The sequence below is a fragment of the Corythoichthys intestinalis genome, chromosome 17, assembly GCF_030265065.1.
Source record: "Corythoichthys intestinalis isolate RoL2023-P3 chromosome 17, ASM3026506v1, whole genome shotgun sequence".
Classification (NCBI taxonomy): Eukaryota; Metazoa; Chordata; class Actinopteri; order Syngnathiformes; family Syngnathidae; genus Corythoichthys; species Corythoichthys intestinalis.
The window spans coordinates 16,632,023-16,651,058 of NC_080411.1; the positions used below are offsets into that span (position 1 = coordinate 16,632,023).

Consider the following 19,036-nt stretch of genomic DNA (forward strand, 5'->3'; position numbering starts at 1 on the left):
TAAGTAGAGATAGACATCTTTACATTTGGCCATAAATATGTATAACACTGTGCTTTTTGTGTGTTAATTAATTGTATTACTTTAAATTATCATTATTTTAATGAATATTCCTCTCAGTCAAAATGGACTGCATGTCTAACGCAATTAATGGTGCTGAAGATTCAAAGACAGTCCTACCAGTTTAAATGAATTTAACATCTATCATTGTCAATGGAAGACAATGGGATGACTGTATTTTTTAAAAATTCAATCAGATTAAAAAAAACACCTTTAGAGTACTTTTAGGGGCCATAACCAGAGTATATTTTTACAGTATATTATTTATATTTTATTTTGTATTTATCATTTTGATTGTGCTGTGACCAGCCCTTGTACAAAGATCGAAGGCTTCTACATTCCCTTTGAAGGCAATATGGATATTGGCCGAAAACTGATAATGAAAAGCCGATGTCGATATTTTCCGATATCATTTGAAAATGCTTTTTATCAGCCAATATTATTGGCTACCCGATAATATCGGATAAATGTAATTAGTAAAGCAAAGTTTTTTTTAAACTATAAGGCACACCCGGATATAAGCCGCCACACACCAATTTGGCACGAAAACGGCATTTGTTCATAGATAAACTGCACTGGACTAAGAGCCGCACCTGTCCTCACTGTATTACGGATATTTACACCAAAAGATATAAACCGGTAACAATGTATTTGACAGCGGCATCATACGACTGTCATAAGACCGCATGAACAACCCTGACGCTTTGAACCAATTGGCTGCAAAGCTTCATTGCTTCAAGAAACTTCATTTGGGGGAGACAGTCAACCTCTGCTGCCACCTGCTGTCAACGCTGTTGTTGTCCAACGTGCCTCCGAGCATGAATTGCAGCTCTACAGATGTAAATAACAATCAGAATTCATGTTCTGTGCTAATTATTTCTTCAGTTACTGTTCCAGTCAGGGGTCGCGTCAACCGAATATTTTCCGTCGTTGACCGTTTTTTTAAAACGGTGACGGAAAAAACTGAAGTCCATCCGTCATTTTGACAGGTTGCAATTCACACCCCAGACCACAGGGTGGCGAGTGAGCATATTAATTAGCTATTGTCTCTCTTGATGCATGACGTCGTTGGCCTTACTCGGAAAAATGTCAAGGCAACTGAGTGTTTGCCTGGCACGGCCAGACTGTTCTCCCTGTATTTTTCAAACACTGAGAGAAAAGTCTGGGACACAGCCTCTCGAGTAGGTACAAAATCAATCGACAAATCAGATTTGTTTATTTGTGTGACGTGTTCTTCACGAGCAACGTCACTCTTGCGCGCCGAAAGTCGTCTCGACAACAACACGGATGGCGAACGGGAGAGCCGAGAATATGTTCCAATCCGCGGCAAATTCAGTTTTAAATGAGCTAAAACACATCGACACGAGACATTGACAAGAGTTTGTCTCGCGCTAGCCATGTTGAATAAACTCCTTTCTCCTCGTATGTTTACTTCCGCGCGCAAGTCCCTCGTCCTGCCCTCGTCACTTTGCTAACGGCACGTCTGCCCGTCGCTGATTGGTGCACTCCGCTGTCTGTTTGCCTCTTGTTCAGCTTGTTCGGACAGAATATTAATTAAAAATGAATGAAAACTAAATACTATTGAATATGTCATTATTATCATTTTAAAAATGTAAGTGACGGGGTAAAAATAGATTATGACCGGATTTTTATGACACTGTCAGTCAAAATGACAGACAACGAAAAAGTCTAGCGCAACCTCTGGTTCCAGTTGTTTTATTAATTGCTAGTTATGGTATTTGGTAACACTTTATTTGACAGTGGCGCCATAAGACTGTCATTAGACAATCATAATTATGACATGACACCGTCATGAGCATGAATGAATGCTTATAACAGATGTCATTTAGTGTTATCCGGCAAATGATCTCACTTTTGAACTGATGTAAAAGATCCAAGCTGAACATAAATGGAGTTAGTGACATAATTTGCGGGATGACATCTGTCATAAGCATTCAGTAATGCCCATGAGCGTGTTATATCATTGTTATACCTTCTTATGACAGTCTTATGACGCCACTGTCAAATTAAGTGTGACCTATTAACCCAAATAAATCAACAAATAAGCCGCACTGGACTATAAGCCGCAGGATTCAAAATTAAAGAAAAAAGTAGCGGCTTATAGTGCGAAATTTACAGAAATCGAGCCCACAGCGTCCACATATACATGACTACCAAAGGTTAATAACATTTATGATATGAGTGTTAACAATTACGAATATTAGGTGAACTAAGTCACGGCACTTAATTCCGAATAATGAAAACTGCTTTGAAAATTACACACAGTCGCACATACGAACAAGTAATAGCTGACGACATAGATTTCAATAGAACTGCACGTCTGTTCTAATAGCTGAGTGTGGAACTCAAAAACCTACACAAAAGGAATGATAGGCAGTATGTGGGATGAAAAAAAACATGTCCAAGTGTGGAGTGCGCGTGTGAGCATGCAGTGCTATGCAAAGTGCACTTGCACAACACCACCGTGTGTCACCACGGACAACAAATCACATCCTGTCTTAAGTTTCTTGTCAGCGAAACATGTCACATACGACAGACTGCGGTCAAAAACAGCTCTCATCGAGATTTATTTGCACACGTAAAAAAATAATAATAATAAAACGACAAAGTGAGGCAAGGCAAGCCACTGACGTCAGGACACAAAAGGGGAAAACGCCTTGTGTCCACCGCACCTACCTTGAGGGAACTTCGCTTCAAGGTGAGGCATTGAAAAAAATATATACAAAAACACATAAACACAAAAAAAATGGTTAGGCCCTTTACAGCGGTGTCATCACTCATATGGGGAAGCTGGGTAAACAATCCGTAAACAGTGAAAAATACGTGTTCCTCATTGTTTTGTGTGCCAACATTGTGGTATTTTTGTGTGATTATGTGAGCTTTCGTCAATTTTCTTCTGATTCTTTTTTTCATTTATAATTTTTGTGTGATTATTTAAACATTATACATGTACAATTTTAGAAATGTGTTTTATCTTGCTCAGGACAGATAGACAGACAGTCACAGACAGACATACAGTCTTTATTGTCCCACAGGAAAATTAATGTTCACAGTCTGTCATCACTAATCTTAATACAAATTACTTGTGTCTTCGTCCGGATGTGTCATTCTGCCCCCTCATGGCCATGCAGCACATACCGGGAGGATTTTTAGATATTCTTCAATTGTAAGGTTGGGCGATTTCAAGATCGTAGATGGAAAAAAAATTGGGTCGATTTCCGTGATTAGCCATTAACTATTTAATCGAACATAACATGGTGCTGATGGAAACTGACGAGTTTGGAAGAATCCAATGTTGAGGGATTTCAAGACGTTTATTACACTCCAGTTGAGGTCAACTTCGCCACGAAGCGTACGTAAAGAAAATTGTGCATTAAAATAGCACCCACTAAAACAATGTGCAGTGATCCCTCGTTTTTCGCGCTTAATGAGGACCAGAACCTGATGCGATAAATGAAAAACCGCGAAGTAGGGCCAGAAAAAAAAATTGTGCGCTCAATGTATTTATTTAGATTTAGCATTGGAAACAGATACGTATAAGACTTTTTTCACTTTTTTTTCCCAAAGTTAAAAAAAAAAAGTTTTCTGCACAGTATGTATACATATATATATATATATATATATACACACAGTATATTAATAAATGGTTTATAAGCACATCAAATGTAATAATTATAAGTTTTAAACATGTTACTGTCCCACCAAACTATTTTTAAACAAGAATAAAGTACAAAAATGCTTGTCTTCATTAAATGCTTCATTGAGTGCACGAAAATCTGCTCAAGCTGCCCACTTACACACAATGAGTTACCACAGCAACTGTTTAACAAGTTAAACGATGATTGACACATGCGGCGCTTTGATGCTTAGGCTTCCAGGCATCTGTGGCAAGATCAAACATGAAACGTCTGTCAATCATCGGTAACTTTAATAAGCAACTCCAGTGCACTGCCTGACCAACACAGAGCAGGGAGAGGGAGGGAAGGGGGGAGGGAGGGGGAGACTACGCGACCAGCTCAGGACAGCTCATTTGTATTTTTTTTTAAATTGAAAAAAATCTGCGATGGACTGAGGGCGCGAAGTTTGAAGCGCAAAGTAACTATGGATCACTGCATATTCATACAAAAATGCCTTCGGAACATTCAAAGACAAGAAGTATAACAACACTAATGTGTATGTGGTCTTTGTGCAAGTGGTAATTTGTTTTAATGTGTTCTACTTTGACAGTGAAAGTAAATGATACAATTTACAGCTTCCACTGTTTAAGTATCTCCACAGCAGGAGAACGGTTGCTTTGGAGATCATTTTGGATGTCAATCCAAACCCCAAATTGTACGCCAGGGAACCACTTTGGCTTTTGGCATCCCCGCAAAAGAACAAGCCACAATTTCAAGTTAACTGACGAGACATGTTCATGACAGGAACAGTCAAAGGCACATCACTAGACAAAATAAGTGTAAATGATCATGTTTGGCTGGTGCAGGTCTGCAAAATAAAAATCCCTGATTGTTTCTTCAAACCATACAGAATTGCACTTTTACAAGAGCAATAAGTGCATTTAGCTTAGCATCAAACAGTATAAGAAAATGAGGCTCTAAGTAAAACAAGAACAAAAAAAATTGGGAGTGTAAATGTTTAATTAGTCAAATTGATATGTATTTTAGTAGGTTGTAATGAATTTGCAAAGCAAAAGTCTGCTAGCCTAAATGCTACAAAACTTTTTTTTTACAATTCTTCTCACAAATCGTTCAAACACATACCCCCACAAAAAAAGTCTTAAATATGTCTCTAAATTAAATTACAAATGAATAAACAAACATATTAGCTCAAACAAAAACTTAAAGCCTTATGTCTGCCTGAACAGAGAGCAGCTTGATTCAACCCAGACGAGTTACGTCATATTCACCGTTGCCAACAGAGGACAGTGTATCCTCCCAAACCAATAAAACTAAATGCAACACTTTCAAAACGAACCATTACAAAGCCAATCTAATTAAAGGAATCATCGAAGCAGCAAAATTGAATTAGAAGCTTTTTTCTGATCAAATATCTCGAAGAAATCGATAAATCGTTGCAGCACTAATTTGGAGTGCCATTGAGGATCGCTGCTGAGTTGAATTGAAATTGACGTCAATCGCCCTCAATGGCGGTGAAGGAGTTAAACAAGGATTTATGTGCAGTGATAGTGGAAAGACCTACTCCCTTATAATCTTTCAGTCAATGAAAGGGTCAAACAATTGGTGATAAATCATAGGATATTATTGTGACTGTGCCACAGTCGTCATGATGTGGCTCTCTTGTACTCTAATAAATTTGATGTGATGCACGAGGCTTTTACAGTGCACAAACATAAATGCCACCACTGTGTATACAGGACAACATGGCTCTTGTTTGGCCGGGCTCGCTCGCTCCAAGGCTTTTTTTTGCCTCGCTGTTTGTGTCCAGTGAGCAGAAAGGCTCTTTATTTCCCGGCCAGTATTTGCATAATAATCGGGTCCCAACTGTGTCAACTCTTGAGCCTGACACCCAACCCTACTACGGAAATGAGTTTGAGGCGTCTTTGGATAGGATGGCAAAATGGGAAGTGGAAAAGGGGGGAGAGGCGTACCTTTTCCACATCGGCCTTCGTCACGTTGATGTCGGCGTCCATTTTGTCAAAGTACTGTTGCGCTTTGTCAGCCTCTTTGCAGTCCCGCTCATATTTCCTTTTGCACTGGAAAAAAAGAAAAAACAAATATGGCCACGATTAAAGATAACTTTACTTCCTAAACGATAATTATTAACCATGTTCGGCTAACGAAAATTAGGGATGCACCGATCCACATTTTTTCACTTTCGATCCCGATATTTGAATTTTGATATCTGCCGATAACGATACCACTCCGATAACAAGCATACTCTCAGTAACGGTGCCCTAACATATTACCCATCAACTTTTGCAGGTGGAACAGACCAATAAAAACAGTCTCATGCCTCCTAGCATGCATTGTGGTGCTCGGGATGTAAATAACGTTCAAAGCTCAGGTTTTGTGTTATGTCTTCAGTTATCCTTCCAGTTGTTTCAAACTTGCCAAAAATGTTATTTAGTTGTTGTTACGTGACCCTTCAGTTTCGTTATGACAAAGTGACTATGCATGACATTCTAGGTAATGATGAACCATAATTTGTCAAGCCTGTTCTTCTGCTTACAATAATATAAAAGTGCAAATGGTCCCTCATGATCTCGTCAGCAGCACACGTAATTTTAGTTGGGTCATCCCTTTAATAATTCCAAATATAAATCACCCCGGAGTCGACAACAACTTATAGTTTGAACAATAAGGTAATTTAGAAACCACTGTATTGTGTACAGGACTGCATAAAATGCGTCATGCGGGGTTTTCAATACACAACACGGGTCATGTCATGACATAATTCAAACATACGTTTATAGTGGCAGTTTTTGTGTGCGAAAAACAAGCATTCATCCAACCCCCCTCCAGGGCAACAATCATGAGTTTGTCGGGAGTTACTCTGCCTATCAGCCTCACAAAGAGATCATTGAACGTTCTCATACTCATTCTAAGGGAGGGGGCGATAAGGACGGCTAGTCTGTGCAAGCTCTGCTCTAAAACAAATAGATGTGACATGGACGCTTCTGCCCGAATGTAGTTTGTCAAACTAAGCCATGACTGCACTGACATGCTCTACATGCTTAAATCTTGGAAGTACGGTGAAGTGGACGACGTTTATTTAAAGGTACTTTATGGAATTTTTGGTGTTAATTTACTCTACCAATACTCTACCAATGCCCAGATGAGTACACAAATCCCTGACATTTGAACTGAGATTGCCACAAAAAGCCCTTTTTCTAACATACTGGGCGAACCTGAACATGCTCCTGTGCATGTGTTTCCGCCTAATCTAAACACTTTTTCTAACTTAAAGCACCACTTAATAACTTTTCAACCTTTATTAAACATATTTTTAACTTTTGTGATTAAACTACAGATCTCTGCGTTCCGTTCACGTGATTGGAAATTGGACCAATCGGATCATTTTTCAGAGAATTGGAATCGGGTCAAAAAGTATTGTTCTATACATATACATATACACACACACATATATATATATATATACATATATATATATATATATATATATATACATATATATATATATATATATATATATATATATATATACATATATATATATACATATATATATATATATATATATATATATATATACATATATATATATATATATATGTATATATATATATATATATATATATATATATATATATTGAGACCCCAGAGTCAAAGTGGGCGACACCTCCGAAGGTGGTCGAGAACAACCGAGCCAAGATCCTGACATAGTGGTGGTAGATAAACATCAGAAGCAGGGGTCGCGTTAACCGAATATTTTCCGTCATTGACCGATTTTTTTAAATGGTGACGGAAAAAACTGAAGTCCATCTGTCATTTTGACAGGTTGCAATTCACACCCCAGACCACAGGGTGGCAAGTGAGCATATTAATTAGCTATTGTCTCTCTTGATGCATGACGTCGTTGGCCTTACTCTGAAAAATGTCAAGGCAACCAAGTGTCCGAAGTTTCTTCAAAAAGCCCCAAAACGACGATGGTGTTGATAAAAGAGGTGAAAAAAACAGGGACTGCACAAGCGGGCACGCAATTCAAGTCCATGCGCACCAGGAGGAAGGTGTAAGACTCCGTTTAGGCCACAGCAGGTGAACTATTAATTTCATTGTTCCATATGTAGCCTACCTACTGGGGCCACAGTCAGCTGTTTTTGTCACTGCGGAGAAAAAGTTACATATTCATCTGCTTGATGTGTGATGGCACGGTGTGGATTCTCTGTTAAACTTGTTCGGACAGAATATTAATTTAAAATGAATGAAAACTAAATACTATTGAATATGTTGAAGCGGTATGCAATGTTAAGAGTCTTGTTAGCTCGAATTGCTGTGTCCAGCCGCTGTAGCTCTGCTGCTCTCTGTGAACTCTCTATTCAAGCCGGAACGCGCGCGGCTCTTAAGTGTCTCTGTCACGTGACTGTGTCGTAGCCGGTAATGAACTCGGCCAAATGGACACACAAGTACGGAAGGTGAATTATGCCAAACAAAGGGTCACCACAATGTCATTATCATCATTTTAAAATTTTAAGTGACGGGTAAAAATAGATTATGACCGGATTTTTATGACCCTGTCAGTCAAAATGACAGACAACGAAAAAGTATAGCGCAACCTCTGATCAGAAGACAACGGTAGTGATAGATATAGCAATCCGGAGCGATAGCAACATCAGGAAAAAAGAACATGAAAAGCTGGAGAAATATCAAGGGTTGAAGGAAGAGTTAGAGAAAATGTGGGGAGTGAAGGCAAGAGTGGTGCCAGTAGTGATCGGGACACTAAGGGGCAGTAACCCCCAAGCTGGGTGCATGGCTCCAACAGATACCAGGAACAACGTCCGACGTGTCTATTCAGAAGAGCGCAATCCTAGGGACAGCTAAGATCCTGCGCAGGACCCTCAAGCTCCCAGGCCTCTGGTAGAGGACCCGAGCTTGAAAGGCGAGACCATACTGCCCGGGTGGGCGAGACGACGATTTATATTTAAATAACCTATTGTGCTGGCTAGAGTCTCCAGTGTTCAGAGCCAGTTGACATTTTATATTAAGTGACTGCCACCTTGGAAACTATATGTCTTTAAGTATTTTACATCTACAGTAGATCAACCTGTTAACCTGTCAACCTGCAGTATATGTGTTATAGTATCATCGGAGCGAGGTATATGAACAAAATTAGTTAATTCTTGCTGTATGTAACATATACTTATAGCTTGTAGCTCAAGTTAAGTGTGGTGTATACCGGTGTGTATTGTGCAGTTGTGTTGAATGTGTGTTGTGATACATGTTTCTTTGTTACAGTTTCATAAACTTAAACAAATTACTTCACATAAAAACAAGAACAAGTCTTGTGTTTTATTGGACAACATTCAATGTAGTCAATTCGAACACACACGCGCAATTACTACAATTGTACCAGTTATATAAGATATATACTGTATATATATTTTATATATAAAATTAAATATATATTAATATTTGTACTTAATTAGTCCAACTCGGCGCCACGCCTACGCCTAACACATGCTGCAGCTTGCATTATGCCGGAGGTGGCAGTCGCGAGTAAAAAAAAAAAAGTCACAAACTCCATATAGTAACTTAAAGCTTATCAGTGACAGTAGCACTAGAGTGGACATCTATTCAAAAATAATCATTAGCTTATCTAATTCAATGCCAGGTAGTTTAGCAGTGGCGGATGCTGTTCTTTTAATGCGGGGAAGCTCAAAGTGTGTCGACCTGTGAGTGCTTTGTGACAGTGAAGGGGCTCAGCAGCCCCTGCTGCTCGGTAAGGAAAGAAACTAGAGTTCCAGAAGTCAAGTCTCCAAACACAAGCAGCTACAAGTTTTTAAAAAATCCAGAAATAGAAATTCAATTTATTTGTAGTTGTTTTTAACAAAGCAAGTGTCACTAGGATGATGATGAAAGTATCCGGTTCAACTTGGAACAACGTCATGAAAATTGAAGAATGCCTCCTGCGCATGTTATAACGACAAGATAACTGATTCACTTATTTCACTGTCAATCAAAAAGGGATTCAGCCTCAGACAGATCATCCAATCATCACGCAAAGAAGCAGAGCGTCCGGGCCAGCCAAGCCCCGCCGACTGCCCATAGACCCCCAGAGACGCAGTGTCTGATGAGCGGGTTAAATCCAGCCTTTAGCCAATGACTCGTCTCGTTTCGCTGTAGTGGAAGAATGCACTCTCAACTCTAGAGGTGCACAGCGTCACACTGTTTAAAGGGCTTTGAAGCTGTGCGAGTGAATGAAAAGCAAGCCGCATAGTAAACAGTGATAAGAAGCCAATTCTGAAAAAGTCGAGCGTGTTGTAGCACATATTTAGTCAATGACATGTACACACAACGGGACACATTCGATCACTTAATTTTTTTGACATTTTGGGGGAAGCTGAGCTTCCTTTGCAGTCTTAGAGCAATTGCCACTGGTGTTAAGTAAAAGAGGGATGTTGATATTGAATAAGGTATACTTTGAGATCTGCGATGGCAGTGAATGAGTGAAGTTAATGATGACTTTTGAATAGATGTCCCGTCTCGTGACCACTTTCCCTGAAAGGGTTTGAGGAAAAAAAAACAACTCCAAAAGCAGAAACGGGATGCTTTGAAGTGGTTCTGACATGACTCACCGACTCCAGCTGTTTCCACGAGCTTTCGATGTGCTGCTGTGCTTTGCGGCCATCGTGGAAGTGCTGTCGGAAGACACAAAAACACAAATATCATTTAAACACGTATGCCGAGCCCTTGACATAATGAGGATAATAGGTCCTCAAGTGAATGCCATCAATATTAATAATGCCATAAAGGCAGAGAGGGAGAAAAGTAGGGTAAGTACATACAGTGTAGGTGCTGCAGATCAAATAAGATTAAGATAAAATAAGATTAAGGAGAGATTTGTAGCAGATGGCTGCAAGTCAATTTGATTCAAAAGCAGCCAAATTGTCATGGCATAATTTTTTTAGGATCGTCCGCTTTGCTGAATATTTGCATTTTACTGTTGATTTTTTAATTTGTCATGTCATTGCTCGGCAGTGTTTTTTCAAATGTTTTAGGATTTTTTGGAGACTGTTCAAGATACGTTAAATGTTTTTTTTTTTTTTTTTTATTAAGCAAATATTTTGAAATGGTGAGTAGTTGGTAGTTGTTTTGCTGTATTCCGTCATCATTTTTGAGAATTTTTTTGCAAACGATGTGACTATTTTGCAATTTTTGGAAAGTATTTTGCAATTGTTTTGCAATCATTTTGCTACAGGCCCGAGAATGAAAAGTGGTATTTGTTATATGGCAAGTTGTCTTTTGGCATATGGCATTTTTTGCAGGCCATGCACGTCCATGCCATTGAAAGACATGCACGTTCAAATTTCCCATTCATTTTCAATGGCAGAAAAACGTGTGGTTGTGATTTTTGACCATACAATTACCGTTACAGCACATTGACATTCATCTGGCACACAAGTAATGCGGGATTGTGATTTTTGACCACACACTTACCATTACAGTGTGTAATGTAATGTAGTGGGAAATTTGGACGTGCATGGCATACAAAAAATATCATCTGCAAAAAAAACAACAACAAAAAACACAAAAAAACTACCATATGGCAAAAGCTATTTTGCGTATACAAAAAACAACCATATGCCGAAAGCCATTTTGCCATTTGCTAAAAAATGCCATATGCCAAAATCCATGCTGCCATATACCAAATGCCACTTTTCGTTCTCGTTGTCTCTCTCATTTTGACTCATGTTTTCTGACAGTTTTGTGAATTTTGTATCATTTCTGGCAAATGACAAAGAATTTGCTAATTTTTTATGATTTTGTACTATGCGGCATCAAAAAAAAAAGTTAACTCAATGGTTTCCTTTTTTTTTATATATATATTGCTGTGAACTCTTGACAATTAAATCGTTTTACTGTATTTCAGCGACTGTATTTGTTTAGTTTTTGGGAAATGTGTTGCATGAATTGTTATTCAAATGTTTTGTAAATATCATGCAGAGGCTGATGTTTTCTGATACATTCCCAATAATGCATACGGTATGTAATACGTTGAATTCACTGTATGCATATGGATGTTAACCGCAACAATCGTCACACTTCCCATTTCCCCATATTTGTAGGGAAGCTAGTTAAAATAAGGAAGTGCTTAAGTGTAAGAGAGGAAGTATTCGAACACAACGCCGAGTCCCTGGAGTCCAGTCACGTGCACAATGGCTCTTACTTCAGAATTTCTGTTTTGACAGGACAAATCAACAGATACCAGGACGACAAAACAGTGTCACATTAGTCAACTTCATTGCAATGAGCAAATGTTTCTCCATTACGACATATACGGAAAATATTTGTGCTTCCAAAACGGACATGAATGCGAGTACTGGAATCTCTGAAAACAAATGGAGTCCATTTTCCACAGACAAAAGGAATTCAAGCAGACCCTGCGGCTGCTTCCAGGTTATCAGACAGGAGCTAAGGCATGTGGGAATGCACCAGTGCCAACGATACTTTTTTTCTTTTTTGCAGTGCCGTCCAAGCAACTGGCAGTGCCTGATCGAAATTAAAGTTAAACGCAGTTATAGTATTGCTCAGAAGGAGATATGATACTGTGGAGCGACTTTATGTATTTTAACCCAATTTCTTTAAAAATATTTTCTTTCCTACAAATAAACCACCATCTCAAAAACCTTCTGAATCAGCCCTATTTACATGACGTCATAGGCTTGTCAAAGCTCGTGCATGGCGCACATGCTTGTACGAGCGCCAACATAAAGCCACAAGCTTTGTGTTTATACTATGAGTGATGGTTTACGGTTAGTAGCAAGTCTTAAGTGGGTTAGAAAAGTGTTTTTGCCGAGCAGAGACTAGTTCGGCCTTAACACTCGCTATTGAAGGGAAGAAAAGGGCTTTTTGGGGTAGTCTCAGTTCAAATGTCAGGGCTTTTTATACTCATCAACGCATGCATGGAGTAGAGAAGTATTTTAAATTAACACTAAAAATTCTATATAGTACCTTTAAGTACAGTAGGATGTAAAAAAATAACAATAATCCAAATTGATTTCGGTGTATGCACAAGCCAGAGAAAAAGCAGAACCACATTTGCTTGCGTCAAGTCTCCCAAAGTGGGCTACTAACCCTAACCCTAAAAAATATACAGTGGGGCAAATAAGTATTTAGTCAACCACTAATTGCGCAAGTTCTCCCACTTGAAAATATTAGAGAGGCCTGTAATTGTCAACATGGTTAAACCTCAACCATGAGAGACAATGTGGGAAAAAAAAACAGAAAATCACATTGTTTGATTTTTAAATAATTTATTTGCAAAAAATGGTGGAAAATAAGTATTTGGTCAATACCAAAAGTTCATCTCAATACTTGGTTATGTACTCTTTGTTGGCAATAACGGAGGCCAAAGGTTTTCTGTAACTCTTCACAAGCTTTTCACACACCCTTGCTGGTATTTTGGCCCATTCCTCCATGCAGATCTCCTCTAGAGCAGTGATGTTTTGGGGCTGTTGTTGGGCAACACGGACTTTCAACTCCCTCCGCAGATTTTCTAGTGGTGCAATTCAGTACTCCTTTTCCTCCAAACAAGAGAACCTGTGTTTCTAGTTCTATTTTGGTTTCATCTGACCATATCATCTGACCATAACACATTCTCCCAGTCCTCTTCTGGATCATCCAAATGCTCTCTAGCGAACTGCAGACGGGCCTGGACATGTACTTTCTTCAGCAGGAGGACACGTCTGGCAGTGCAGGATTTGAGTCCCTGGCGGTGCATTGTGTTACTGATAGTAGCCTTTGTTAGCCTTTGTGGTCCCAGCTCTCTGTAGGTCCTTTCTGGATTTTTGCTCCCAGTTCTTGTTATCATTTTGACGCCACAGGGTGAGGACAGAGTTGAAAGTCCATGTTGCCCAACGACAGCCCCAAAACATCACTGCTCTAGAGGAGATCTGCATGGAGAAATGGGCCAAAATACCAGCAACAGTGTGTGAAAAGCTTGTGAAGAGTTACAGAAAACATTTGGCCTCCGTTATTGCCAACAAAGGGTACATAACAAAGTATTGAGATGAACTTCTGATATAGACCAATTTAAAGATGCCCCGATCGATCGGCGTCATTTTCAAAGTATCGGAATCGGCAAAAAAAAATCGGACATGCCTTTTTTAAATATATATATATATTTTTTAATTGAATCGTTTTCTAATTGTATTTAACGTTACAGACAAAATGTCTTTAGTTTTGGCTTATAATAGGGCTATCAAATTTATCGCGTTAACGGCGGTAAATTTAATTTTCTTTAAATTAATCACGTTAAAATATTTAACGCAATTACCGCATGCGTTGCACGACCCACTCACGCATTGTCGCGTTCAATCTATAATGGTGCCGTTTTAAGTAAAAGGCAGCGTAAAATGAGTAGAGTGAGTTTTGGTAGTCTTTGGAGCCTTTTTTTAATTGGCTAAAGCCTTAAAATCCCTCTCTCAACAATTTGAGATATCGTGAGAAGCAATGTGGGGAAGAGAGGTAGTGGTTGATCTTTTTCTTAACACCTTATGTTATTTCCCAACGAAGAGAAGATATATCAATTGGTGCCACTACGCACAGTCATGATTGCACTTCCCATCATGCATTTGGGCAGAACAGCTAAATGGCTACAGTATTGTTTACTGAAAGCTCAACAAATACACTAGATGGCAATATTTAGTCACAATATACAAAGTCACATTTATCCTTTAAGAATTACAAGTCTTTCTATCCGTGGATCCCTCTCACTGAAAGAATGTTGATAATGTAAATGCCATCTTGAGGATTTATTGTCATAATAAACAAATACAGTACTTATGTACTGTATGTTGAATGTATATATTCGTCCGAGTTTTATTCATTTTTTTCTTAATGCATTGCCAAAATGTATATGATCGGGAAAAGTTATCGGGAATGATTGGAAATGAATCGGGAACAAAAAAAAAAGCAATCGGATCGGGAAATATCGGGATCGGTAGATACTCAAACTAAAACAATTGGGATCGGATCGGGAGCAAAAAACATGATCGGAACAACCCTAGACCAAATACTTATTTTCCACCATGATTTGCAAATAAATTATTTAAAAATCAAAAAATGTGATTTTTTGTCCCCCCCCCCCCCCCCCACATTCTGACTCTCATGGTTGAGGTTTACCCACGTTGAATATTACAGGCCTTTCTAATATTTTCAAGTGGGAGAACTTGCACAATTAGTGGTTGACTAAATACTTATTTGCCCCACTGTATTTCCATAAAGCTGTAACAATACTGTTAAGTCAATTCAATGACGTGCGTTTCAGGAATGCACTCCCCAACACCCACCCGCACACTCCAGCGTGGTCGTCATCGCACATATTATCCACTGTAAACGGCCACAAATCATAAGAGAAAATAGAGGAGATAAGCGAGATAACAGCAAGGAATTTGCACTGAGTCTCAAACAGCGGAGAGCTGCTGATGGAAAGCCAGCTTAAGTTTACAAAAACTCCAAAATGTTATCTTTAAGGGCTCTCCTCCCCCTTCTCTTGGCTCATATTGACCTGCTTTGGCCTTTTTCATGACTCTGACACACATTTCTTTGGTCGTGATCTTCTTGACCTGGATTTATAGTTCTTTATTTTAATTCTTGTCTCCGTCTAATGCATGGTTTATGCTTATGCGACGGGCTGAGGGCATAGCTACTGTACGGTGTCGACCCAATGCCGTCGATGAGCATTTGAAGCTCTGCGCAGAAGTGACGCATTGCACTGTAGTGCGCTGCACAGTCACTAGGGGGGTATATCCTTATCTTTGTGCGGTTTCGTGGGGCTTCACATAGCACTCCTAGGTTTCTTTTTGCTTGGAACTCCAGACTCACTGCTGTTCCAGCGATAAGAGTCTGGCGACCGTTCCGCGGATCAAACTCCCAGGGCGAAGCAAGCCACAGCAAACAGACAGTGGAGTGGACCAATCAGCAACGGGCGGACATGAAGTTGGTTAAGCGACAAGAAACTTTAGCGCCAGGAAGCACATCTTCTTTTAAAAGAAATGCTTCCAGTGCTGTCAGTTGCTGGTGTTTTAGCGACTCGATGTGTTTTTGCTCATTTAAAACTCAATTTACCGTGGACTGGAACATATTCTCGGCTCTCCCGTTCGCCATCTGTGTTGTTGTGGAGACGACTTCCGACGCGTAAGAGTGACGTTGCTCGTTAAGAACACGTCACGCAAATAAACGAATCTGATTGCACGGTTAATTTCGTTCGGGCTCGGGAGGCCAATGAGGAGCTGGGTCCCAGACTGGTCTTACGGCGTTTGAAAAATACAGGGAGAACAGTCTGGCCTTGCCAGGCAAGGTTTCTTAATCATCAGAGACCGAGCAGCTGTTTCTTGAGCTGGAAGTCATCGAAATCAAAAAAGACTGCCTTCACTCCAAATGTTGAAACGCAGGAGACGCAGAGAATGTTCGCGGAGTTTGTCTGTCCGACCAATGAACCACATGGGGATGGTCGAAGAGATGAACTTTCCATTTTTCGGATGTCAGCTGGCAGATTTGACGATCATCTTAGTAGGGCTGCAGCTATCAATAATTTTAGTTGTCGATTAATCAATGAACTAGTTAGTTCGAATAATCGAGTAATCGGATAAGGAACATGAAAAATTAAAATATCTGAGCTGAGCCTCAAATGGTATAAAAAAAAAAAAAGAGGATACATGTACAAAAAAAGAACAATTGGCTAACTTACATAGCAAAAGTCCGCTAGCTTAAATGCTATAAAATTATAATGTTATTTTTTGTTTAACAATGCTCTTAACAAAAGGTTCAACCACATATTCCCACAAAAAAACAGCTAAATATATAAACAAAATTACGAATGCATTAAAAAAACATTAGCTTAAACAAAAACTTAGCTTATATTGGTCTTAACAGGGAGCAGTTGGATTCAGCCATGTGAAATAAGGCAGACCAGAGGACAGTGTATCTACCCTAATCTATAAAACTAAATGCAAACACTTTCAAAATAAACTATTACAGTGCCACTTTAATTTACGAATACTCGAAGCAATTAAATTTAATTTGAATATTTTTTTCTAATCGAATACTCGAGTTAATCAATTAATCGGTTCAGCACTACATCTTAGCTGAATTCAACCTTTAATATCATAGCAATCATGGAAATTACGTTTTTGTTTGGACCAATCACAGTCCTTACCGTTCATTTATCAACGCGCCACCACGACGCATAGTCAGGATTTTTTGCAGGCGAACGTCAGGCTATGGCGTAAGGTCTAAGCTGGGTACACCGTCAACGGCTTAGCTACGTCGTCGCACCGACGCAGAAGCATAGCAGCCCCTTAAGACCTTCTTGTCATGGTTAGTGTTTGCTTCTTTGACATTTGTGCACTAGATGTTTTTATTTCACTTGCCGTTGCTGGCTCCTTGTGTGTCGAAGAATCCGCTGCCTCTCACTCGTGTCACCCACCTGTTCCTCATTGTCTCGTTACAACATGTCTGTGTATTTAAGCTTCCCGTGTTCAGTCATTCCTTGTTGTGTCATTCTCATAGTCACGTGTATTTTCTGATCCCCCATCCAAAACAAGTTCCTGTTCTTAGTCAGTTGATACTTTTGTTTGCCTATTGAGTTTTTGTTAGCACACTGTTTTTGGACTTTCCTTCTTTGAAGCATTTTTGTCTTACATTGTGTCTGTATTAAATTTCTTTGCTCTTGGTCTTCATTTGATTCTCTCACTTTCTTAACTGAGTCTCACATTGTATCGATTTTGTCCTTTACTCAGTCTCACATTTTCATGGTCTTGGTCTTGACTTGCTCGACATGTTCTCGAGTAGGCTATTCTTAGCCTGTGGTTGCGTCAACCTAATTTGCCTTCAGCGCTTGCACACAGGCCAGCATCCACAGCACAACCTTACAGACTTCTTAAACATACACTGTGGTTTTCAGCCGACTTTTGGCTAAATGCTTACTTCCCAAATGTCGACCGACAAAGATGTAATCTTTGGTTCTGTTTGGTTGAGCGGTGCTGAGTTGCGACTCCAAGTTTGCATATAAAGCACAAGGCAAAGTAAATGCCATGTAGAGTTGAAGTAAAGCAGCCCGGTGATTAAATTGTTAATAGATATGACAGCTTAGTATGCAATTAGTGGTCTGTTTGCAGACAGAACATCTTATAATCATTCTTAGACACAAACTTGATCCGATTTTCTCATCCCCAAATGACGAAACGCTGCATTGTGCAGGCAGGCCAAAGTCTTCTGGTATTGTGTCATCTTATTTTTTCTAGAGGGGCTTTTATAATTCAAATCTAATTAAATATGCTTGCGTAACTAGCCTGAATTCTATAAACCCAGGCCGTGATGTGATGAAAATAATCTTAAAATCCCTTTCCAAGATGACATTCTTGGCCCCACCTTCGACACGACCTCCAGCTGAGGTGTACAAAACAGCAAAGAGAGGGTTGGGAGAATTGCACAAGCAAAACATATCGTGAGAAACTAACAATTCGACACACCTGTCCAATCGAATACAGAAGAGGTCTAACTCAAGTTGGACCTGGATCTCTTAACTTACATGAAGAATATGGAATACATATGAATTTTTTTTAGTCGGGTTTAGGTTATTTAAAAGGTACTACACTGCTGGCCAAAAGTATTAGCACCCCAAAAGTCAGATAATGCTAAATTTCTCCCAGAAAATGATTGCAATCACAAATGCAATCTTCATTTATTTTGCTTGCAATGAAAAAACACAAAAGACAATGAAAAAAAAAACATCATTATCCTTTTACACAAAACTCCAAAAATGGGCCGGACAAAAGTATTGGCACCCTCAGCTTAATACTTGGTAGCACAACCTTTACACAAAGTTTAGACAAAATAACTGCAAACAACCGCTTCCGGTATCCATCAATGAGTTTCTTACAATCCTCTGCTGGAATTTTAGACCATTCTTCTTTGGCCAATTGCTCCAGGTCTCTGAGATTTGAAGGGCGCCTTCTCCAAACTGCCATTTTCAGATCTCTCCACGGGTGTTCTATGGGATTCAGGTCTGGGCCCTACATTATGCTACAAAAATTTGTTGATAATCTTCAGACTTTATAATGCCATGCACTTGGTCAAGCAGTCCAGTGCCAGAGGTAGCAGAGCAACCCCAAAACATCAGGGAACCTCCGCCATCTTTTACTGTGGGGACGGTGTTCTTTTCTTTGAAGGCATCTTTTTTTCCTGTAAACTGTACGTTGATGCTTTTTCCCAAAAAGCTCTAATTTTGTCTCATCTGACCAGAGAACATTCTTCGA

At 39.4% G+C, this 19,036-nt stretch overlaps 1 protein-coding gene across 21 annotated transcripts in view; it reads right to left on the reverse strand.

Moving 5' to 3' along the window:
• Window positions 1-19,036, reverse strand: part of LOC130906048 (formin-binding protein 1) — a 110,270-nt gene that overhangs the window by 36,091 nt on the left and 55,143 nt on the right. For 15 of the 21 annotated variants that reach the window (XM_057819935.1, XM_057819938.1, XM_057819949.1 and 12 more), the window contains exons 5-7: window positions 10,352-10,414; window positions 5,687-5,791; window positions 2,755-2,769 (exon numbers count right to left, since the gene is read on the reverse strand). In XM_057819935.1, the coding sequence (XP_057675918.1) occupies window positions 2,755-2,769; window positions 5,687-5,791; window positions 10,352-10,414 (183 nt within the window). The remainder of the gene's footprint in view (window positions 1-2,754; window positions 2,770-5,686; window positions 5,792-10,351; window positions 10,415-19,036) is intronic. The other 6 variants (XM_057819940.1, XM_057819956.1, XM_057819948.1 and 3 more) reach the window with 1 other exon arrangement.